The 24,970-nt window shown below is 42.6% G+C and overlaps 1 protein-coding gene across 1 annotated transcript; it reads left to right on the top strand.

Moving 5' to 3' along the window:
• The first annotated feature begins 3,506 nt into the window (after positions 1-3,506).
• On the top strand, positions 3,507-23,804 carry LOC147426911 (uncharacterized). Its single transcript, XM_086497929.1, has 6 exons — positions 3,507-4,256; positions 21,980-22,057; positions 22,716-22,752; positions 22,849-22,916; positions 23,191-23,223; positions 23,313-23,804. The coding sequence occupies exons 1-6, from the start codon at positions 4,043-4,045 to the stop codon at positions 23,387-23,389; spliced, it is 507 nt and encodes a 168-aa protein (XP_086354055.1). The 5' UTR covers positions 3,507-4,042; the 3' UTR covers positions 23,390-23,804.
• Positions 23,805-24,970: the final 1,166 nt, after the last annotated feature.

The following is a 24,970-nucleotide window of genomic DNA, read 5'->3' on the forward strand; positions in this document are numbered from 1 at the left end:
ACTATGCTCTACACATTACAGGAGAGCGAGTTCACCATATCGTCGTGCTCTTCTTCTCGCACTCTCTCTCGCGTCTCACTTCCGCTCGTACTCCTTCACATTGGTCACATACACACAGATCTGCCGATTTAGGCAGTGTGTAAATGCTCATCTTGGTGTAGATTCATTGATTTAGGCAACACTAATTATCTGTGCAAATCCGCCAATTTAGGCAGCACACTGACAAATTGCAGATTTATTCACAATGGTAAATGCAGATCCGCCGATATAGACAGCATCAGTGCAGATTCGCCGATTTAGGCAGCACGTCGGATGTAGATTCGCCGATTTAGGCAACACCGATCACAAAATCATGCAGCAGTGGTTGGCCACCACTGTAACTGGTATGATTTTGTTACCCGGGTACATAATGACAGTGATTTGGATTTGGACTTATATTGTGGAATTGGAATTGGATTGAGATTTGGTATCTGGTGATTATTATGACAGTGTTTATGTAATGAGAATTGACATTATGAGATTAATGATGAGTGTGACCAATGATATCCTGATTCATCAGGGTATGACATATACTGCTTATTCTAGTGGTATGGGACACTAGAATAGGTAGTATGTGGATGACGATAGGCATAAGCTAATATTGTTTAGTTTCATAAATTCTTCTTTTATTATGTGATGTTTTTGACACAACATACTAATCACTGTTTTTGACAAGTATTGTTTGCAGATTTTTATCTTCGCAACTGAGGAAAGTTGCTTTTCAACGGAGAGGTATGTTATAGAAATGATATTTTATGATTTATTGCAGCTGACAGGTGGAAAAGACTAGACCCAGCTTGGCCTATGCAAATGTATTTGTATATCATTATTCAAGTGCTCTTTTATGAGCTTTGGTCAATTATGACGGGCCGACCAGTTTGTAACCAATTTGACCATTCAAGAAATCTATATAACAAATACGTGCAAGAGGGAAATGGTCACTCTTGCACGGGGGGAGATTGCACCCAGTGTCCGTCTCAATCTTCTTCCTCTCTTCTCTCCTCTCTCGCCGTGCCAGGCGTAGCACTCCGCTCTAGGAGGTGCGTCTGCGCATGTTCGCTCCCTCTCTCTCGCTTGCTGTCTCTCTCTGTTCGCGTACATCGTTGATTATGTGCTGGTGGATGCGTTAGGTATGCAGATTCGTGTATTTCGTTGTATATAGCATAGTATTTGTATATTTTGCAGGGGCGCCACGATTTCTGTTTGCAGCACATGTAGCATTCAAATAAACCTGATTGGAATCCCTTTGCTCATTGTCTTGTCATGGAAGCTGAGCGGCATGACACCGTCATCCAGCTATACACAACCAGATCCAACCATCATAGAGACACCCACAAGTCCCCAAAGTCCTGCTCGTAGAAGAGAATAACCTGAAATCTGACTGCATACCAAAAACCCTTGAGAGGAAACTAGCATAGACCACAAAAATAACATCATTTTATCGAGATCAACATGATCTGCTCAGTGTATACAAACCCACAATACTTAATGCATCAAGTAAACAACAAAGCTTGCAACGAGGCTCTGATACCAGTTGTCATGTCCTAAAATCCTCAATAAGCATACATGTCCAAACTCGCATATCCAACAAGGAAACAACTTGCCATCAGAAAGCAGAAAACAAGAGGGCTCGTGGGTCCGCACACAACAACAATCCCGAATGTATGGTGCCCGAGTGACCTGCTCAAAGACTTGTACCCAAATCAACCCCAAGCTGTTGGGCTAAAAATGTAAAGTGAGGAAAGCCTCTTAAGGGCTGATGCAAAAGGCCCCAAAGTGGGGCTATATTAAGGATAAAATTCCAAGACGGAAGCCACAAAACTTGGCCAGCAAAAAGATCGAAAGTAGGGCTGATTTGATAAGACAAAATGAGCCTGGAAGGGCTCGATAATCAAGGGCCCAAGAGGAGGGCTGAAGCTGATGGTGGGAAGGATGAGTTGTAGCATGAACTTGCGTATCCAAGCCTCAAGGAGGAAATGAAAACCAGCCCCAAGATGAGGAATATACCTGAACAACATAGACCACATCCCCTCACTCAGGCCGTGATCCCACAACATGTATGTACGCACAGTTGTGAAATAGCTCACTCTACTAATCTCGAACAACATGGTGAATCCACCCAACCAGTAACAAAGCCAATCCTCATGTATCCACTATGACTGATCCATGAATCTGCGTACTGTATGGTCACTCATTTGGTCCGAAACCATGATAGCGAGTCCACACTCTTGTGCCAATCACCCACGCCACTTATCCAAAACCAATGATGGTAGAGAATTTCATAATCCCAAAACCATTGGTAAGGCTAATCCACGGTCTCCCATAAAGGAAGCAAAACCACATCCCACATACGAAAAGACAACAAATCACCTAGAGACATAACGTCATGTTGGCGACAAGAGGCAATTGATTCAAGAAAACAAAATATCCAAAATAGTCCATCTAGCTGGTCCAACTCTCCCTCAGTGTTCTCCTACTCAGGCATCTCACACTTATCTCCCCTTTTGCTACTAATTAGCACCCCCTTCCAACCTTCAGCCAACCTTTCTCCTCTGGCTCATCTAAAGAAAAAACTATTACTTTAAATATTCTAAGGAATCATTCCTCATGACCCCACACTTTCCTTCAGCTTTGGACTATCACCCTCCTCACTATCTCACACGGGCATGGGTTGGATGGGATCAATGGCCCACACCCATTTCGGGGATCGGGTGCGATATGAGCCGTCCGATGCGACTTTTGTAAATTCGAGAAAACAGGTAAATTCGGGCGCACCAAAACTTGTAAATTCGGACGCCCCCGCCCCCCCTCCCCCTCTCATCCCCCGGACTTGAACCCTGGACGCCACCTTTGCAAGCCTATTACCTTAACCACCTCACCTGCGCATGCTCGTTGAAAGCAATGGGAGAAGGGGGAGTTTTATGATAAACCCGTCGCTGTGTAAATTCGGGGTGGCTTTAGTACATTCGGGCGCGCCGTGAGATCAACAACCCACAATGCCCACGCTCCCCAAAAAAGGCGTGGGCCATTGATCCCATCCAACCCATGCCCGTGTGAGATAGTGCCGAGGGACAATCACCCTCCTCTCATCACCGCCTCACCCTCATGCCCCTCCCCCTCATCGCCTCTGCCCTCAGCTTGTTGTACCTCTTCCCCGTTGCCTCTTCACTCCCCCCATCCCCTCTACACTCTCCCCCCTCACCACCCTACAGCTTGGTCTGTAGCAACAATGATCTGCAAAGATGATCAAAACCGTTTGTTGCTTTCGCAAAAACACTAGATTTGGCAGGCATGTCTCGATTACCCCAAACGAAATATGTCGATCGTTGTTTTCGTCATCCACTCTTTCAAGATCTGGCCTCCTCAAATTGCCTCATCGCCTCCTCTACAAACTCAAGATTGCGCATAGGCTACTGTCATTGCAAGTGAGACCCTCCCTGCCCCTATTGGTCAAATTTACTCATGCTGAATATCTTTATATTTGGGCTAAAAATACAATTTCTGCAATCGGGTCTCTATTTAAGGAGAATGTGTTTTTGTTAGCCTCTTCATTTTATTGACACTTGCAAGCAAAGCACGTCTCCCTCTCTTGTCCTGTGCACGTCCTTCCTTGCTGGAACACCTGCTCCCTTCCTGTGACGAGTGAGCCAGCCAAGCTAATGGAAACCATCGATTAGCGTTATTTTTTCTCCTCCTTTGTCATCGCCATGTGAACCAAATTTTTCATCTTCGTCTCCCATGCAAACAATCTCCATTTTATGTAATGGGGGCAGATTCAGAGAGATGGCCAACATACAAAGAACTGATGGTTGTAACGACAGTAATGACATAATGTATGAAGGTGCTGATTAAGGTAACATTGCATCCATGAAATTCAACCCCAATGAGGCTCAAATATCATACATACATAGGAAATTGTGGAGCAGCTTGGAAAGGCCCTTCAGTGATCCTCAAGTATAGTTGAAGGAAGACAAACTTGGAGCCAACAAACGGTGAGCATCAAATGAAATCTGCATTCTCAAGGTCTCCAAATGGCTCAAGCAGTAGCAAAGAGTTTGTTTTTACAATAAAAGACATTCCCTCCTTTAGAGGGAGTGTGCAGAAAGGTGATGATCTTGGAGGTGTGCCTTTTCAAGTTGAGCCTTGGAAAGAAGTTGGGCCTTTGGGCCTGTTGGTGGATGAACCTATTGTTATGTGTTTGATGCCACCTTTGCCAGGTAAATTTCTGTTGGAAGATAGCTTCTTTTATAGGTTCTATTCTGCTAAAGTCCATGGGTACTTCTAGGAGTAGCTTCATTCTTGAGTCTGGTGGTACATCATGTCAAAAATTTATGTGGCTTGAGGCTTGCTAGCTTCTTTAGTCATATGCTTGTCACAGTTGTTTCATTGGTTGGAGATCCAAAAGTGCTAGCAAACTGTATGCCTTTACACACACTCTTTATATTACTAATTCTAGAGGCCGTTGGCGACACGGCTACCTCAATACCACTATTTTCCTGAAAGAAAAATAGGTTTCTGTGTCATGATCAAGAAAGAAAATTTTAGGTTACAAATTGTTGATGAAGTTAGTTCTTGGGCTCTCGGATACATTCACGATCTTGCGTGGTATGTAGTGTGTAGTGTTAATAAGGATTGCTTATCCTTTTGACCTCATGTTGATCATGGTGTGACAGAGTGAGGATGCAGACTGGTTATGGTAGGCTTCATTTCAAAGAATGTGCAAGCTTTATTGTTGCTTTGAGCTACTGGATGCTGCAGAGTAGTTGGGAGTGAAATTGTGTGCAATCCCTTCTTCCATATCAATGTTGATTGACACTAGAGAATCATCTTATTTGTCATCTCTGTGTAATCATATATTTATGGTCATTCCTTGTTTCTGATTGGGCAAGGGATCTTCTCAGATGGTCACCATTAGAGCCAACATGCTTGAAGTTTCTAGTTTTTGATTCACCCTGACATTTGTGTCACATCATTTTAGGCATGCTTGTAGGTCTAGGTTTTCTCAGTGACTTTATGGGTTTGCAAGTCCCATATCCGACTTGCCAACACCTCTTTGGTAACCTAGCTACATTCGAGTTGCTAACCTGTTAGCGGGTCGTCGCGACGGACGTCTGCAACATAGCTCTTTTGTACAAACATAATGTCAATATGCAAGGAAGCGACTCGGGGTGGGGCACGGAGACTTAATGAGAGTGTCAATCTCACCAAAGTGAACTCGAAGACTACTCGTTCTTACAAAAAAAGCAAATCAACCACTTCCTATTCAGACAATCAATATGCGTCCATTCTCAACACTCAACATAATCACGCCGTTTCGGTATCCAAACGAATTCGGAATGTCACGAAACTTAAGGAGAGGTATTACAACGCTTAGGTCGAAGAGCAAGAGACAAGGAACGTAATGTACTATTCGGAATAGAATTCTGATTACCCGTTCAGGAGAAATGATGATCACAAATTGTAGTCACAAGAAGCTTTAGCAGCGCACGTTTTTTTCTCTAAGCTAATGATAATCCACCTTTCAAAACTAAGGGTTTTGACTTTAAAAGTTAGGGGGCTTTCCCATGGCCAACCGGTCTCTTACAAGGGGTAGACTCGGAGAGCATAAAAAAGAATAAGGGCTAATCTTCTTCTGATTACAACTCATTTCAGGAAGAATTACAGGTTTTTTGCCAAAAAAATAGAGTATCCTCCGGGTTTGGTGTACACACACCCGCTCGCTCGTATCCACCAAACATTCCCCCCTTCCTATTCATTTGCATGCCCTCGAGCAAGCTGCATCTGAGGGAAGTCACTTTAGTGCCTTCTTTCTAGTATTGCAGTGAGATTTTTGAACTTTTGTACTCTAGCTTCAATCTCGACTTTGGTTGCCAGTTCTCTGAAAGGATTATTTGCAATGGTGCTCTGATAAGCGATGTGACGAGCTGTCAGATCTTTCGTCATTGGATTGAATATGGAAGAGTCCACTTCGAAGAAACCTGTCATGAAAGCTTCTTTGAAGGTCTGCATGTATTGAGATAGCAGAAACATGACTCTTGCATATAATCTCATGATAATATTTCTGCTGGTGATTTTTGTCTCCATGTTCCAGTAGATGCCCCGTGTGCCCTCGACAAATACCTGCCATGGATGCTCTGCCGCTTCAATGTCTGTGAAGGCTGTAATGCACGTGATGAGCATTTTAGTAATCTTTACCAGCATCTGGCAAGTGAGATCTGGGATCTCCTTCATCATATTGATGACTCCTTTGAGAGTTTGAACCATGTAATTCTCTGATGGGGGGTTGTCCCCGATGAGTGTTGAGAATGGACGCATACTGATTGTCTGACTAGAAAGTGGTTGATTTGCTTTTGTTGTAAGAACGAGTAGTCTTCGAGTTCACTTTGGTGAGATTGACACTCTCATTCAGTCTCTGTGCCCCACCCCGAGTCGCTTCCTTGCATATTGACATTATGTTAGTACAAAAGAGCTATCCTATAGACGTCCGTCGCGGCGACCTGCTAACATTGGTGCCGTTGCCGGGGAAACCAATCCTTAGGTGGTGAGTGACTCAGTGTACAAAAGAACAAAAAGAGAAATCTCCCTTCAAGCTTTTGATACCTGTTCCGTTTACCCATAGATAGTGAAGTAGCTAGACGTAGGTTTAGTGCTTAATAGCAACTGGAGTCCGAGGCTAGCCAATGCTATTCCTTAAGAGCAAAGAAAGCTGTGAGTGAGGTACAAGATAGTATTTCGCTCTTTGATTTTTCATATGCTTGGAAAGGGTTGTACCACACACATTGTTGTTATTTCTGTACTGTTAAGTTCAATTATGTTTGCACATTCATTTCAGTTGTAGGAGTAGGTTAGGTAACAAATTACACCATCATTTGTGGCCAAAAGGATCGAGGAAAAAACTATCGAAAACCTTATTTTGATGTTGAAGATCATAACTCGGGAAAATTGAAGAAGTGATGGTCAGAGCTTCAAAACTGGACCAAACCCAGTAAAATCTTCAAGAAGGGGATAAAAACACTTGTTGAAAAAAACTGTGCAAAAACCTGTCAAAAATCTTGCCCAACATGGATCGCGATCCATGTACCTTTTTGGAAAAATATGCTAAAATATTTCCTCTGCTTAGAACAGGCTCTCAGGCATCGGAACATTGAGTTTGGTGAGAAGAAGAGGACCAGAAGATCATAAAAATCAAGATTGGGGTGATCAGACCAAAAACCTTGGAGAAAAGGGAAAAACAAGAAAAAATTGAACTTTTAATTGGCCAAATCCAAAAGAGATGAGAATTGGGACCAACTAGAAACAAGGAATCCACTGAACCAAATTTCATGCCCAGGTGCATCCCAACATGGATCGCGATCCATGTTCCAGGTAGGCATCTGACATCAAGATTTGACCAGTGTACTCCTGATTATTAGTTGAACAACTTTTCCAAAAGGAGCCATAGACAAAAAGTGAAAAACGCTGGTCAAAATATCAGAAAAGGAGTGGTTTGCAAAAAACCGCAAAACAGACACAAAACTTTGCTTTTCACTTGGAAAAAACTAACCAAATCCAAAAATACTTAGGAAATAGCATCATCATAGCTTGTGTGATCAGATCACAAAGTGTCAGTCCAAAATCTTGCCCAATATGAATTGCGATCCATGTACCTTTTTGGAAGTTTGAGCTGATAAAAGACAAGCAGGGAATTGATAACAATTGGAGCACTTTCTCCTAAAGGACCCTTATCAAGAAATCTCAAAAAGAGGGCAAAAGGTGGCAAAAATCAGATCAAGGGAGGAAACCACTGACATAAACCCTAAAACTGACTTTTGCCTGTCCTAAAAAGCTTTAAAACATTCAAAAACCATATAGGCATCATCACTAGGCCAAGGACTAGCTATAGGACAAAATTCAATGTATTTTGACACAAAGGTACATAGATCGCAATCCATGTTCCTCTGACACAAATTGACACCAAACTAGTACCATAGCTAGAGTATCACAGAGAGTCTAGTGGTCCTTCCAGAGTGGAAGTTGGGTGCAAGAAACCCTTCCAAAAGCTCATAACTGATAGGAGCTCAGGCAAAGTGACAAAATCAACTTAGCTTTCAATCTAGAGATTCATTTCTGAAAATTTTGATACCATAAGATCCCCTAACCATGATGAAGCCGAGGGTATCAAAAAAAGTTCAAATGGCTTTTCAACATGGATCGTGATCCATGTACCTTTGAGCCAGAACAGAGACAAAAACTTACCACACAAGGAGCTAGGCCATAGCAACCAGGTGCTTCTTTCAAAATTGAAATTGGATCAAAATTGTTGAGGTTGTGTAGGGAATTGTGTGTCAATCTTTGTCGAACAAAAGCAAGAATTGACAAGGACAGCTGTAAGCTTACAACTATCAAGTATATCTTTGGCAGGTTACAGGTACTGGAAGATACTATCCAGCTAGCAAGAACAAACGAGAGATTCAAACTATTTCATGAGGTAACTCGGTTTGGATTTTTCTTGTCATCAATTCTTCATGAATCTGCGATTAGGAAGATTGTACCAGAATAGGAACCACAACATCTTTGATCAAGGGAGTAATCACTCAATAGAAGAAAGCATGAATACGAGACCACTACCGCCTTTGGAACCCATTTTAGAGGAGAGTTTCTCTGACACTTTGTCTGAGAGATCATACGGCCTCATGACTGAAGATTCTAACAAGTCAAACCCTAAGGGAACAACTTTGATGGGTGCAGGTCCTTCACAGCCCACATCTAATGTAAAGTTGATGTATCTGAAGTTTCAATTTGAAAATGTGCTTAAGGTCAAAATCTATAAGGATGGAATGGACCGCTACTGTGTTAAGTTGGAAAATAGGCCGAGCGAGTTCAGAGACCTTGTAGATGTTGATTATGATGGGGATAGGTATTTCAACCGAGAGGGAATGATGTACTTAGTGGTTCATAACCCGTATATTGTGGATAAATGGGGAATGACCGGCACCAAGGACAAAGTAGATAATGAACCGGTCGATGCACCACCCAAAATGGAGAAACAAAACGCGGTACTCAGACGCACAATGAGACTGAGCGCCTTAACATAGACAACACATATGTGGGGCTTTATAAGTTCAATAATGGAGACCAAACACTCTATTACAGATGTGATGAGCCCCGCATCAAGGAATTAACCGATCGAAAAAACTTGTATGTTTACACTTACACGGAGGGTAGAAGTATTCAGGTGGTCATAATGGACAAGTATGGCCGAAAGTACTCCCCAATGGATCAGAAGGAGTTAGAGAGGTATACATATTTTGGAGGACCACTCCACCAATACTATGTAAATCCGGAAGCTGAAAAAACCACGACCACTCACATCAAACCTGAGACTGTACTTGAGAGTCCCTTGAGAACAAGAGTGGAGGATTCTTATGGACATGAACGAGTGCCGAGAACAGAACCCTTAGGGTCGACGGCGACTAGAGATTCCATGAACACACATAGGGGCAACTCTGTTCCTGAATTCACTTACACCACTGGAATCCCTTCGACTATCACAAGAGATCAAATTGATGAACGTAGGGCGGATAGGATACCACTGTTAGTACCAAGAGGAGATTACGAACCAAGAGAAGCCATCCCAAGGGGACTAGGAATTGTTAGAATGGTTGCAAAGGCTAGGCGTATGCGACCATCCCAAGTGACAAAATGCTTACCCAAAAATTATAATGGATCTGGAGATCCGTATGCCCATGTTTCAACCTTCAAACAAGTATTGAGAGCGGAACAGGTGACTAATTTCCACACTCAGTATGAAGGATTTGGGTTGACATTGGAAGGTAATGCCTTGGCTTGGTTTCAACCATTAAACAGCTTAGAATTCCCAAGTATTGAGCAACTTCTCCGAGAATGCGTTGAGGAATTCTCGAAAAGAGGGATCAAGCATAACACTGTCTCCCACATTTATGCATTTAGGCAAAAGGAAAAGGAAAAAAGTGAAAGAAGCATCACTTCGTTTCAGGTAGTGTATTGAAAGATGCCCTGCTCGAGAACTACCTCAGGACGAAAGACTATCAGTTCTTTTCATAGAGGGACTGCGAAATGACACACTCAAGAAGGACTTGCACCTGAAAGCCTGTGTCACCTTTGAGCAAGTCACAAAAGAGGTATTGTATCTTGTAGATAACTGCAAAGCATATGGGGAGGTGACTAAAGACACAGATCAGGGGACTAGTAGCACCTCTTCAACTACAAGTGACTCCACGACAAAATCGAGAGGGAAAACCCAACTGTACCGGACGTTGATCGAGTGATCGAGGAAGTGATCAGGAGGATGAACCAAGGAAACAGGAAGAACCCAAACACACGACAACCGCTCACCCAAAAATACGATACTTGTGGGGGTGACCATCCAACCAAGTGGTGCAACCTTCAACAAAGGCTAGGAGCTAACTCACGAATTTTTCTACAATCGGAACTATGTTAGAGAGAGACAATACGGACCACCTGGAGGACAACAAAATCCACCCCCTCCAAGGTACCAAGTGGGGCCAAATAACACAATCTTGGAACAAGAAAAAGCTCAACCGGTGTTGGGACATCAACCTCCTTTACCCCAGGAAAATAGGGGTATCGTAAGGATTTCTCAACCCATAGAACCACCATGTGATCAAAGTATGATCCAGGTAATCTCACACCTAGAAGATTCAGACAGTACTTATGAAAGAGAAAGTGATATAAATGCATATGCTCCAGAGGGATATAATCCATGGATAATTCCAGAAGGAATGCCTGAGCCCTCATACATAGCACAACCAACCAAAAATCATTACCTGGTCGATGAGAATATGCTAATGTTTATGGAAAATCAAGGCTACAAACCTAGAGGCTACCCTCCTAGAACAAGACAACCAATGGGAGCTCCTCAAGCTTCTCCACCACCTGTAGGACCATGCTATGAATGCGGTGGGGATCATTGGGCTAGAGTGTGTCCAAACAAAGGAGAGCGGGTGAAAATTTTTGGATTCTGCAACGGATGTGTGACGGACCATCTTATTCCACACTGCCTAAAAAACCCCGAAAATAAAGGAAAAGCAACCATGAACAAAATAGGGATTGTGCCAAGCTCAAGTGGATCAGAAACAGAACGGAATATTCCAATAAAAGCGGTCACTAGAGCTCAAGCACATGAGGTAGCAAAGAGTGTCCCGGCCATCCAAACAGAGATAGACAACTTGTCTGTCCGAACCCCTAGAAAATCTTGGAAGGTGAAAATGAAACAAGATGAAAGCCAAAAGAGAAAAGGAAAAAACAACATTGAAACCAAATTGCGGAAAACGGAGGAACAACTTCAAAGAGAAAGAGGCCTCAATGGTAACAACAAGACAAAGAAACTGTCGGAACTGCCATCCGGGTGGTTGAACCCTTGGACACAATTGTGAAAGCTTACGAAGCAAGGCTAAAGCCTAACCAAACCCAAGAGGATCGATGGGTTAACGTACCCTCATCTAGAGTATGAGAAAGAGGCTAAAGATGTTAAAAGAGCTCATTCAAGCCGCTCAAGCGCTTATGGAACCATCAGTTCCTACGACTTCGAAAACCGAGGTACTCATACGAGAAAAGACTCGGGAGTTAGATGAGAGGGGAATTGAAGTGAATAACCTATCCAATCTGGTCAACGAAGCACCTTTGGACAAGAGGGTAGTAGCAATACAACAGATGGAATGCATTCTTAGGTACCACTACCAATTCCAGAGGTAGAAGAACAATGGTCTCAAGAGCTATGGAAACAGATCAAGAATAGGAAGGACGGGAGTGCCACACTTGTGTCAGCTCCTATCCCGGAAATCCACCAGGAGCATGAGCTCTACCCAAATGACATCCAATCATTGTATGGAGATGTAGGCACATCGATATCGGAAGACACCAAACCACAGTCGTTGAAGACTTTACCTTCATTTATTGGTAACCCTTAAACTCGATCAGAGGTAAGGAAAGTTCCATCTCAATGGAAAGCCAATCCTAATATGATGGACATTAAAACTCTTCATGAGTTGATGTCATCACCTATCCATTGTACACTCACTTTGTCAGAGTTGCTGAACATTAGACCGCATCTTTGGGAAGAGGTCGCAAAAAATTTGGAAAAAATAGGGCTTGTAATTCCTTCAACCGAGGTTTCTCAAAACACATTAAAAACACAACCCTCGAAGCAGACTAAACATGAGCCAGTGCCAATCAACAAAGTAGGGGACTATTGTGAAGGTGAGGAAGGAAATACTACCCTCCCGGTAGAGTACCAAGATGTAAAATCGATAGTGATATTGGATAGTGGAGCCGGAATTGCCATAGCCACCAAAGCAATGTAGAAAAAATGGGGAAAACCTCCTCTAAGAAAAACGAGAATGAAACTTCAACTAGCAGATGGGTACCTGGAGAGACCTATTGGCATCTTGGAGCAGATTGTAGTAACCTCTTGTGGAATTGCATACGAACACACCTTTGCTATCATGAATTTCGATGAGAGCAGCAATTTCGACATCATTCTGGGTAGAACATTCATGCGTCAGCTCAAAATGATCCAAGATTGGGGTTACGATTATATCTATCTGAGGAACAAGGATGTCACTATGAAAATTAGTGTCATTGATCATAGCTATAAAGACGTAGACAGAGCCCCATGAGAAGACCTGCATTCCACAACTGACTAGGAAAGAGGAATACCAACCTGGCTCTAGAACAAAGCTTACCAATGGACAGGAGAAGCTGGAAGTCTAAAAAAGGAAGACCGCATTCTTGATAGGATTGCACAAGATGAAGCATACATACCAGAGCCTTTTCCAGAGGAGATGTTTGAACCGTTTGGATGGAAACAAATACTAGCTACTCTTGATGTTTGTGTCAACGAAGTGACCCTCACCAAATTTTGTGACGAGGAAGGGTACGATATCATTCCATTCTAGATGATGAATGTTTGTCTAACTCCGAAGACTGAGGATCAGGTGAGCTCTGTGGCAGTCACAGAGGACTTCGACAATGATCAAATTGGCGATGAGAACAAAAGTACCCACATTGGCGTAGGGTCAATGAATGAAGTTGATGCTCAAATAGCTAGACAAAGAGTCAACTTTAGAAGAGTTTCAAGACTCGACTGATAGGGCGCTAGAGGATAACATGGACGATGAGCTGTCCAGTAGCTCGAGCCAGAGCATCAAACGGAAGGATCGTTGAGTGATCTACTATGATTTCCCAAACCAAAACCCTCGAAGACAACGCAGGTATCGAGATAAACGCAGAAACAACCACAACAAGCACCACGAGGACTCAGTACCTCTGTTAACTGACAAAACACAGTACTTGAGATTAGTCGAAGTGACTGACTGCCTTAAGGACAAGATATCAAAGCGATACATGAAACATGACTCAACCAAAACATCATCAAAACAGAAATAAAAAAAAGAGAAACATACCAAAAAACCGTCTAAGTTATCCAAAATGGAACGCAAAGTCAAATACAATGATTTAAAACGAGCATGAAAGAAGTTTGGACAACCGAAATGGAAACTGATGAGGAATCAAATGATGATAAATTCAATGCACCATCCCACTATAAGAAGTATACCATTCAGGATAGGAAGATAGTGGTACAAAAACCCAAACAAGATCCCAAAGAACCAGGAACTTCATATGATGGGCCTGAAAACATGAAACGCATCAATTTAGTAGAACCCGGAGAGGAGCCTCAACCGCCCGACCTATATTGCCACGGACCTTACTAAAGAGGACGAGCAACTTCTAGTCGATTCGCTCAGGCAATATAAAGATGTCTTTGCATGGTCTTACAAAGATCTAAAGGGGATAGATCCTGAGATATGTCAGCACACGATTCCCCTTAAGAGCGATGCCAGACCATGCAGATAATGTCCTTACACGTACAATGAAACTAATCAAGGAGGAAATAGACAAATTAAAGGAAGCCGAGTTTATCTACGAGATTGAGCACATAGAGTGGGTGTCCCCAATTGTGGTGGTACCCAAAAAGAATAGAAAATTGCGGGTTTGTGTAAATCTCAAGCAAGTAAATGCAGCCACCATCAGGGATAACTATCCACTGCCAATAACTGATCATTTTATTGAGAGGGTAGCCGGGAAAGAGGCCTATAGTTTTTTGGATGGGTTCTCAGGCTACAACCAGCTAACGATTAAGGCGGAAGATCAGCATAAGACAACTTTTGCGACAGAGTGGGGTATATTTGCATATAGGGTAATGCCTTTCGGCTTGACCAATGCCCCGATCACATTTCAAAGACTAATGAGCCACACATTTAAAGAATATCTTAGACAATTTCTGGAGATCTACATGGATAATCTTTGTGTTCATTCCCACCAACGAAGTGACCACATCACTCATCTGGGTAAAGTCTTTGAAAAATGCAGAACGTATTGTATTTGCTTAAACCTGGAAAAATGTACCTTCATGGTGAGACAGGGTAGAATTCTGGCCACATAGTGTCAAAAAACGGCATTTCAATTGATCAAGGAAAGGTGAAGACAATTGCTGCACTACTGAGACCAACGAAGATAAAAGAAGTGCAAGCATTTATGGGGCATTGCAGATATTACCGGCGATTCATATATATGTACGCTGTAATAGCCAAGCCATTGTATGTCCTCATAACTAAGTTTGAATGGACGGAGGAATGTGAGCAGGCTTTCCAAAAATTGAAGCAACATTTGATTTCAGCTCCAATTTTGCAAGCCCCTGACAGGAGCAAAATCTTCCATGTCCATGTGGATGCTTCAGCCTATGCCATTGGATACATATTAGCCCAGCCAGGAGAGAAGAAAATTAATTTTCCCATTTGCTACTCCAATCGGCAACTAAACAACGCAGAGCAAAATTATACCACTACGGAAAGAGAGGCTTGGGAATGATCTATGCTGTCAAGAAATTTAGACACTGCCTTCTAGCAAACAAGTTTGTCTTCTTCGTGGATCACCAAGCTCTGCTATATCTAGTGAACAAACCTTGCAACACTGGAATAATTGTTCGCTGGTTTATACTGTTGCTTGAGTTTGACTTCACGGTGGTTGTAAAAAAGGGGACCACACACCAGAGAGCAGATCATCTTTCACGACTATTTCATGGGGAAGCACCTGCGGGTGTCGATGATGAACTTCCTGATTCATATCTGTTCAACATAGAAATGGTGCCGCGATGGAGCAAAGAGGTCATGCCACTACTCACAATCGGCTCTTTGCAGATAGAAAGACAACCATCAATGATCCACAAAACACGAAATCTCATCCTTTTAGTAAGACGGTTGTACAAAAACGGTAAGGATGGAATACTGAGACTATGTGTACAACCTGAAGATACCACCTACTACCTCAAACAAGCTCATATACAAAACATGGGGTTTCACACTGGTGAAATACAGACAGGCAAATGGTTACAAAGACTGGGCTTCTAGTGGCCAAACATGGAATACAGTGTCCATAAATATGTAAAATTATGTGATAAATGTATAATACAGCCACCAATGGAACATGCCACAATGTTTCGAGCAGTACAAGCACCAAAATGGAGTACTCACATCATTGAGTACTTAAAAAACAAAACCTTTCCAGATGAATGGGACAAATCAAGAAGAAAAACCGTTGAGGAAGAGGCCAAACACTATCTACTCATTGCCAACCAACTGTATAGGCGGGGGAAAGACGAATAATTACGGTTGTGTGCTACAGAAAGAGAATATTACGTCATCCTAGATCACGCACATGCGCGACAACCCGGAGGACACTTCTCTGCTGATAAAACGACAAAGCTAGTGCTAAACTCAGGTATATGGTGGCCGACCCTATTCATGGATGCAACAACATACGTCAAACGATGTGACGAATGTCAACGCGTGAAACTACCCGTACGGAGAGATGACATGCCACTGAGGCCGATGATGGGAGTTTGATCTTTTGCCAAATGGGGCATTGACTTCATTGGTCCCATCAATCCTCCAAGATACAAGACACACGCACAATACATTATTGTAGCAACAGATTACATGACGAAGTGGGCGGAAGCCAAATCAACCCAAAAAAATGATGCAAGGACTACAACTCAGTTCCTTTTTGAAAACATCTTTATGCGGTATGGACTACCAATTGAAATAGTAAGTGATAGAGGAACATACTTTGTGAACGACGTCATTGAGACTCTCCTTGACGAATTCATGGCGGTCCACCGGAAGTCAGCACCCTATCATCCGCAAGCCAACGGACAGGCAGAGAGCACTAACAAAATCTATGCACCGTGCTCACCAAAATAGTCAGTGACTCAAGAAATCATTGGGATCAAAAATTACACACCACTTTATGGGCTTACTGTGTAGCTTTTAAAACTTCCATTGGCACGACTCCCTTTAACTTGGTCTTCGGAATTAATGCAATACTACCATTGGAATTCCTAGTCAAATCCCTCAGGGTGGCAACACAATTAGGATGGACGGGCCATGAGCTATCGGAGAGACTAGACACCCTAGAACAGTTAGATGAAACTAGACTCAAAGCAATAGCTGGGATATATGCTCAGAAAAAGCAAATGAAAGCTTTTCATGAAGCAGGAATGGGGCCTTTTGTGATCCATGATATATCGCAAAGTGGTGCCGTTAAACTTGCAACATTGGCAGGAGAGGAGATGCCTAATTGGACGAGTGGTTGTAGGTTCAAGAAATATTTTCTTTCGCTGACACCAGACGAACTCGCAACACTCCATGCACCAGCTCAACGCAGATGTCAAGCACAGGACACTCGGGAACAAGCACAACAGGAGGCCAAACTCATAATATTGAAACGCAGGGAACAATCAAACTTTCAAAGGAAAGAACAGTAGGCAATGGCTAATCAGCATGCTCCAATAGCATCCATACAAATGGCGACTACATGGTTAGGAGGAATGGATCTATGTATTCAGTTACAACTTGCCGATGGCACCACCGAGCGAGCGTTAGTGGATACAGGGGCCAGAGCTAATGTGATTAACTACTCCACTTTCAGAAAAATCACACAAGAACCTCTAATGCCAAACACTATGGGGTTCAAGGTCGCCCACAGAGGTACTATGGACAATCTAGGCAACATAAATTTGCCAATCAACATTGATGGAACAGTGTATCCACATAAATTTCATGTGGTCAAAGATCATCAGCTCAACGAAGCAGTTATTCTAGGCGTGCCATGGATGCGCACTTATCAGGCAACACCAAACTGTCAGGACAACACATTACCCATCAAACATGAGGGCCAATCTTTAGCCACGCCATTCGTACCAACGGACTATGAATGGGAACCTCTACCTTCACCACATGCGACAACTCAGCAATCATCCATCACCAAGGTTACAAAAATATGGGTCAAGAAATCAATCATGGAAACCAAGCCCAAGCAATTGTGGATACCTAAACGCCAAATCAACACCCGTAAACCTACATTGCCTACAAATTTTTTTTTAACCATCACGAATTGCTAACCCGCTGTTGTCAAACGGCCTAAACCAATGGACCACTCTCTTAGTCATCCAACCACACTTAAATGGGTATGGCAACAACATCGCCTTCATGATGCCTCTTCTAGTGGATACACACCTCGGGAATTTCGATGGCAACCCAAAAAATGCCAACAACCGCCACCATCAGCAACCTCAAAACTTGTGCAGTGCACAATCAAACACAGAGCACGCCTTCTACAATTACTATTGTTCAGGCCACGCAGCTTCCAAGGAACCTCGCCACCAGCAGCCACTGAACATATTGTTCAGCACCTATCTCTTGCACAACAATTTGTTTTCCCATGCATATCTTCCATAAGCATCATAGAGCCACACTATACGACTATGCATAGACACGTGCTTTATTCCCATGCACTCTGACACAAGCTCGTCGCGGACGACTCACTTTAGGAAGGGGGGAAAAGCGGTTGGAGTACCACTTGTATACACCATTACTATCATCCTATTTATTTTCTTTTCTTTTCGTTTCCTTCCCTTCCCGTTTCCTTAAAAACACAAGTTTTCGGAGCATGACAGACTCTTAGTTGGCATAATCATGAGCCATACCGTCACGATCTAATACCAGAATAAGAGTATGTATATAAGGGAGGTGACACTAATTTTGGCCGACTAATAATCAGTGTGTAATTTTTTTTCTATTCTATGGACGACTAATAATCACTGTTAAATTTCTTTTCTAAAAAGTGGTGGCCAGAAACAGATTTGGTCAAAACGGAAAAAATATGGCCATTAACTAAGAAATGGGGCAAACTATGGAAAAACATGTCCAAATTTGAAAAAAATTCACCAGTGTACTAGGAAAACCTATAGAAACCAATGTGCACAAAAACTGTGTTCAAATGCTTCTCAACATGGATCGCGATCCATGTACCTTTTTAGCCAAAATAAGTAAAATCCATGCCATTTGATTCAGGATGATCAATAAAGCCAAGCCATGAAATGTCAAGCCATTTGAATCCCAAAAATCCACTTCCAAAAGCCAAAATCTCTGAATCTGTACCTAATTTTCAAAATTTAGCCCAAGTGTCAAACCATTGATCCAAATCCCAAACTTTTTGGACCAAGTCATAATCAAGATGAACCCTACCAGATGGTATCAGCAGTTTTCCAAAATGTTACCAACATGGATCGCGATCCATGTACCTTTAGCTCTAAATCCAGAGAAAATTGCTAAGTAGCATCCCCTTATGCCCAACAACAACTTCCCAAAGTTAGAATTTTAAAAAGCTTTCCAACATGGATGGCGATCCATGTTCCTTTTTGCCAAAATCTATCTGTTTCATTACAGTTTTGTCCCTATAGTAATCCTAGGTACACTGGTGAAATTTGGAGTAGTTTTGATAGAGTTAAGCTCACTTTTTTATTTTAAGGTCAAGTTTACACTTTCCGACAACTTTGATCAATGGCTAAAATCTCATTTCACTTGCAAGTTGGCAACAGGATGCCTCGAAGGAAAGCATAGAAGGAGTGGCATGTGGCACCCTATGAGATCACCGACATCTCATCAAATGAGAAAGCTCACTTCACAGAACAAGTACTTGAAGCAATTCCGACAAACATTTTCATTGGAAGGTTCCAAGCCGCAGATGGAGAAATTGTAAAGGCCACCATCTTTCCTCAGGAAATGTGGACTTTGCACCATAATCCAGAAGTGCAAGCAGGGGTCAGGTGTTTACAGCTCGACAATTTCTTGAGACTACCTCGTTGGGGAACGAATTTGAGACGGGCTCACGAGCTCATATGTACCATTCAGTACAATGGGGAAGCAACTCTGACAAACAAGTACGGGGCAGCCGTTAAGGTAAAAATTACAGCTGAAATCATAAATGAAGCCCTCCATCTGCCGCAAGCGACACACAACCTCTTGCAAAAAACGAAGGCCATCGACAATGATAAGGCCTTTTTGAAGCAACGTGGTTACAAGCTGACATATCAGGACCAGATCTACTCAGAAACGGAGCTGCCGTTGCGTCTCATATCCCACCATTTCAAGGTACAGAAGCCACCCAGACATACTGAACCTTTGTTGCATATGACAGTGGTGATGGCTATGGGTTTGGCTGAAGGTAGGGTGGTCAGTTGCGACTTTGGCAACTACCTTCTTGACACCATTGTGGAAGCAAATCTAAAGGGCGGTCAAAGAAGTAAAGCTTACATGAACGGAGGACCCATGCTTACACGAATAGCCTATCAAGCATTGGGCATGATTGATGATCTACCACCTGCCCAAGTGCAAATTGACCTAATCCACAGATCCAAAAGAGCCGTGAGACCAGTGGCAGGGCCTTCTACAAGACCGAATCGTAGAGTCAAACAAACCAGGCAAAGTGCACCTCTAAGGGATTCAGACAATGAGAAAATAGAGTCAGATGCTCGGAGCAGCCAGGAGGAGGGATCCAACCCACAGGATACTCCTTCTGAGTACCAGTCTTCGGAGGAAGACAAGGATACCCCTTACACCCTGGGATACACTCGATTAAAGAAAAAGGCTACACATTTGGTAGAAGCTATCCCCATCACTCATGCCCGGAGGACAATGGAAGAGGCACGGGCATTGAGGGAAAAGCTCCACCAACAAAAGAAAGATCACCAACAAACCCAAGAGACAGAAGCGGATGACGAGAAAGAAGATGATGCAGTCGAGGATGTTCCGCTGATACACAGGCAGACAGAGGCCTTGGAGAGGATCAAGCAACAAAAGAGGAAGGAAGCTGAAGAGAAACGAGAAATTGCCAGTGCCATGCGGCAAAGAATTCACAATGAGCTTAAACGGAAGATGCAGCAGCAGGGCAGCAAGAAGAATCAAAGAAGCAACACGTCGATGATTTAGAATCATCTGACGAATCCAGAAAAAGTAAAGAGGAGAAAAGTCTCTCGCAAGGAGAGAGACAGCACAAGACACAGGAAGACAATACCAAGACCTCAATTCGCCCAAGGATGCTGAGACAGTTTCAGAGAGGTCACAAGAAGAGAAAGGGGAAAGTGCAGGACAGTCGGAGCAAAGAGCAGACAAAAAGCAGACAGAACAGCAAGACAATCAACAAACTAAATCACAGACAAAGCTTGCCACGACCTCTGATGCAATAGAAGGTTTAAAACAAAAGGAAAAGCAAGCTGAAGTGGTCGAGCATTCAGATAAGCAGGGGCCAAGAACGCAACGCACTCAAGCGGCCATAAAAGAAGGAGCGGAGATAGTTAGCTCCTTTGATATTGACAATCACCTAGAGAAGATCAAGCTTCAATTCCAATGTCAAAGATCTCTTTATAACCTAAGGGAGTTGGAATTGGAAGATAACAAAAAGGAGGTATCTTGAATAGCAGCAGAATCCGCGCAATTGAAGCAACAAATAGAGTATTAGTCGGGTTTTGTGTGCATACGCCTGCTCGCTCGTATCCACCAAACACAGCCCCTCCTTGGTAACCCCGCTATACCTCAGATCCTATCCTACTCCTATAAGCTTTCCCCAAGACGTTTTGTTTGATGCTGCACTCTTTAGTCTCATGTGATGCTTCAATGAGAGGGCACATACATTCATTTTTCAAACTTTGAGAATTTCTACCTGAGCACATTTGTGGTTAACTCTTACCTCTATGGCTAGCTTGATCCATGCCATTTCATTTTGTTTTACATCCAATAAATTTACTCAAATCACTTCCTATTCTTTCGGCGGTGCCCACACTTGCAGAAGTTGCATGTTTGCCATCTAGTGAGGCCATGTGGAAGCACTTTCACTTGTGTGTGATGGGTCTCTTTTGGATAGACTTGGTTATTTTTCATTGCCCTACAGTCTCATGCTATGTTTTCTGCCAGAAACTTTACAACATATTAATTCTTACTTCACTATTATCCTTTCTAAAGAACCAGAGCAAGTCTCTCCTTTGGACATTGCATGTGAAATTCAGCTGTTAATTTTTGAAGGGTCTTGCAATTTTACTTTGACTAATTGATGTTGTTTGTAATGGAGAGCCTATTAAGTATAATGTTTTTGTAAAGTGGTGATACATGTTCACTATAATTTCTATTCTAGCCTGGCGTTTTACTTGATTTTCAACCCTGCTATATGGCTTTGATGATGGCATGGTATGAGGAGATATCAAATTTTGGATTAGCCAGCTTGACATCTCTAGCTTGTTACATGCTCTCAAAAGGAAATCTAATTGCTTGTTGATTTATTTTGAGAGGCAATTTATTTTTGAGGTGCTTTAGCTGTGTGTCGAAGTTTTGCATGAAGGATATTTCACACCATTTCTCAATTTTCGAAGGATGTCGCGAGCTGGAGGCGTCCTTTGCTTTTTTGGACATGCATAATTCTAAATGAAGGCTTGCTTCTTTGCAGATTTGATTGTGCTTTTTGACCCTAGTCACTGTGTCTCAACCTCATTTCGTTTGTTTGTGACTTGCAGCTTGTAGTTTTCTTGGTGCGAAGTGGTCTACTAAAAGCTGTGCAGCTTGGCTTGAAAGGGACATAATGAATCATTTTAGTCAATTTTCTCTGTGTGCCATCTTTCTAATTCACACCATTTGAGGTGTCTTGCTGCATTTGTACTTACATTTGTTACATTCTCCACTTCCCCTTTAAGATTGTGTAGCCTATTGCCAGTACACTGTGGACGTTCTCTATCAAGTTCCTGTGCAGGCACCCTTTTTCCCTCCTTGTACATTGCATCATTTTGATCTAGCATTCTTGGATTACACACGCTGTGTGTGAAGTATTTACAAGATACATATATCTAAGCATAAATGGGTGCCGCTATCTATTTACTGCAATTTTTTAAATCCATGAAACATATAAGCTAGTGTTTTTGTGCTTGTAACACCTCGATACCTTAACATTTTGCATTTGGAGACCCTTTTTTCAAACCTTCTCTTCCTGAAATATTGTTTTCGCTCCTGCGCAAGCTTGCATTTTATCTACAGTGTATTGGTGCGCGGACACCATTTTGCATCCAACTGTCTAGTTGCTCCCCCCCTTGAATAGATCAGCTTTTTGACTTAACTGCTATTATTCTAAGTCTTGTAGGCTCAGTGCCATCTTCTTAGTGAGAAAAAGGGTATGATGTGCCAAGGAGCCAGTTCTACAAAATTCCGAGCACTCAAACACAAATGTGGGATTGCTAGACATGCTATAATGATTATCAGAGTTTTTGCTTGCTTTCAACCTTTGGAAATGTGTCAAGTAAGATCAATCATGTCTAATCTAATTTCTTTGTCAATAAGTTGCTACAGGCAATGCAAGGAATGGTTCTTACTTGCTTTAGGTTTATTTGAACAGGTTGAATATTTTTGCCATATGTTCAAGGCTGTTACGAAGACAAAGGATCTACGTGGTGTTTTCCCTAGGTAAATTCTTGTCAAAGGGCGTGCCAGGGTTCAATGTACAATATTCAGATGCATATAACCAACCAAAATGCTGTTGTTTTGTGGTAGTTGTGAACATACTCGCTGCATGCCATTTGATTGCTTTTTAAGGTGCTAAGATGGAAGGTCATGCTGCGTGACCTATGCAAGTGTGCTTATTGTAATTTGTATTTGCGTTACAGTTCTTTTTTAGTTTTTTTTTCAGGGTTGTTGCATGCTTCTCTTAATTTTTCTCTATGTTGTTTGCTTTATTCAGGTAGCTTAAAAGCTGCAAGCAGACTCAACGTTGGTAGTCCTCCAACCTTACTAGCTTTGTCAAGATGGACAAAAGCATTGATAAAATGGTCTTACATCACACTGAGTTTGTTGGCCTTGCAGAGATAGGAGGTGGAAGTGCAGAAAGAGGCAAGGGTGCTTGGAATGCGGCAACAAATTCTTTATTTCACCCCTACTAATGAGGCTTTCTAAGATTCTGTGCGCAATGGAGCTGCCACGATAATTCCTTCAAATTCTTCTAGCTCCAACCTCCGTCTTTCCCACAGCTGTTCTCGAGGGTATCCATCTCTAAAAGTAATGATTATTTGGGTTCTATACATCTCTCCTCTGGGTATGGCACCATGAGAGTATCAGGTTGCATTTTGAAGCCCTTCAGCCCAACAAGGTTGATTTGTATCTTTTGTTGTTTGTACTCGAGATGTTCTTTTGCATGATTACCAATTTTCATGAAGCATGATGATGGTGCAGGCAAAACCAACAACGAATCCAACAACAATCCTTGTGTAGATTCCTAGACTAGACAACACTCGTAGGTGTGGAGGGATCTCTTTGAATCTGTTCGGAAAATGAATAAACATAAGAAATTACTAGTAAGATGTTGCACCATTAATTAAAGCTTTAATATGTTGTTTTGAGTTGCTGCCTCCCCCCACACAACCTTTGTAGTTCCATATATTGGTGCTCACCTTTTGTAGAATGCATCACGCTCGACTTTTATGTACATGACGAGCATTTGGATCCCATGGAGATTCCACATGTCCACTTCATTGTATCATCATATCTAATTAGCTCCTGCTTCAATTAATGCTAGCAGATGCAAGGAGGAAGCGTTCTATAGTTATTAGTGGGGTGGTGGGTGTGGCAGCCGGCCTTTTTTCATGAGCCTCTGACTCGCCAATGCCGTAGATGGCAATTCAGCTCGACATTGTTGCTTTACCCTTGTGAACTTGGAAAACCTTCACCTCGTTGTTTGCAATGCTATTACCATTTCCCGGAATATAGATATTTCGCCCTGCTAGTGTGACAGTGAGAGGCATCGCATTCATAGTGGAAGATATTGGTATAAGTATTAGTGGCCCACGAGTATAAATATGGCTTGGAGTATTGGAGACTATAGGCTCTTTCTTTCCCTTTGGTTGTGCAACTTGAGGCGATGCGGTTGATGCGCAGGTGTTCTCAATGCGATGCACATATTTATTCCACTTGAATTTTGCACACATGGTCAACCATAAGATTTACTCGTTATAGAGGTGTGGATTATGCTGCCAGCGTTTGGTGTGGGGATCATCTTAACATGGCTCAAGGTACCAGCACTAGGCTTCTGGTCACATTTCAAGGCGTCGAGGACAATCCAAGGATGATGCTAGAGGGTGATGCAATGCTGGGGTCCTTGCTGAGAATGCCTGTGAGGAGGTTCTTAGTTGAGGCAGCAAGGGTGGAGCCATCTAGAGATTTCTTTTTGGAGAGGTTGGCAGTACGAATGTCGTCACACGCATTGTGAGCAAGGTGCTAGATGAAGGGCACGATGTCAATGAGCATGAGTTAGAGGAGGATCCCAAGGCTCCATATATCTACGTAATGGTTGTAGCATCCTTGGATGAGCTCATGTGTGCAAAAGGTTGACCCGTGCAGCATGCCCAAACCTCATGTAGCTCTAATTGTAGTCCTCGTGCATCTGCAACAACTAGTTTAGCTTGGTGTTTTTTCTTAGAGCAGATTAGCATTTTCAATAGTAGCATGCAGCCCTAGCGCTTTGCCTT

Source organism: Adiantum capillus-veneris, chromosome 24 (assembly GCF_014529385.1).
Source record: "Adiantum capillus-veneris isolate H3 chromosome 24, ASM1452938v2, whole genome shotgun sequence".
Classification (NCBI taxonomy): domain Eukaryota; kingdom Viridiplantae; phylum Streptophyta; class Polypodiopsida; order Polypodiales; family Pteridaceae; genus Adiantum; species Adiantum capillus-veneris.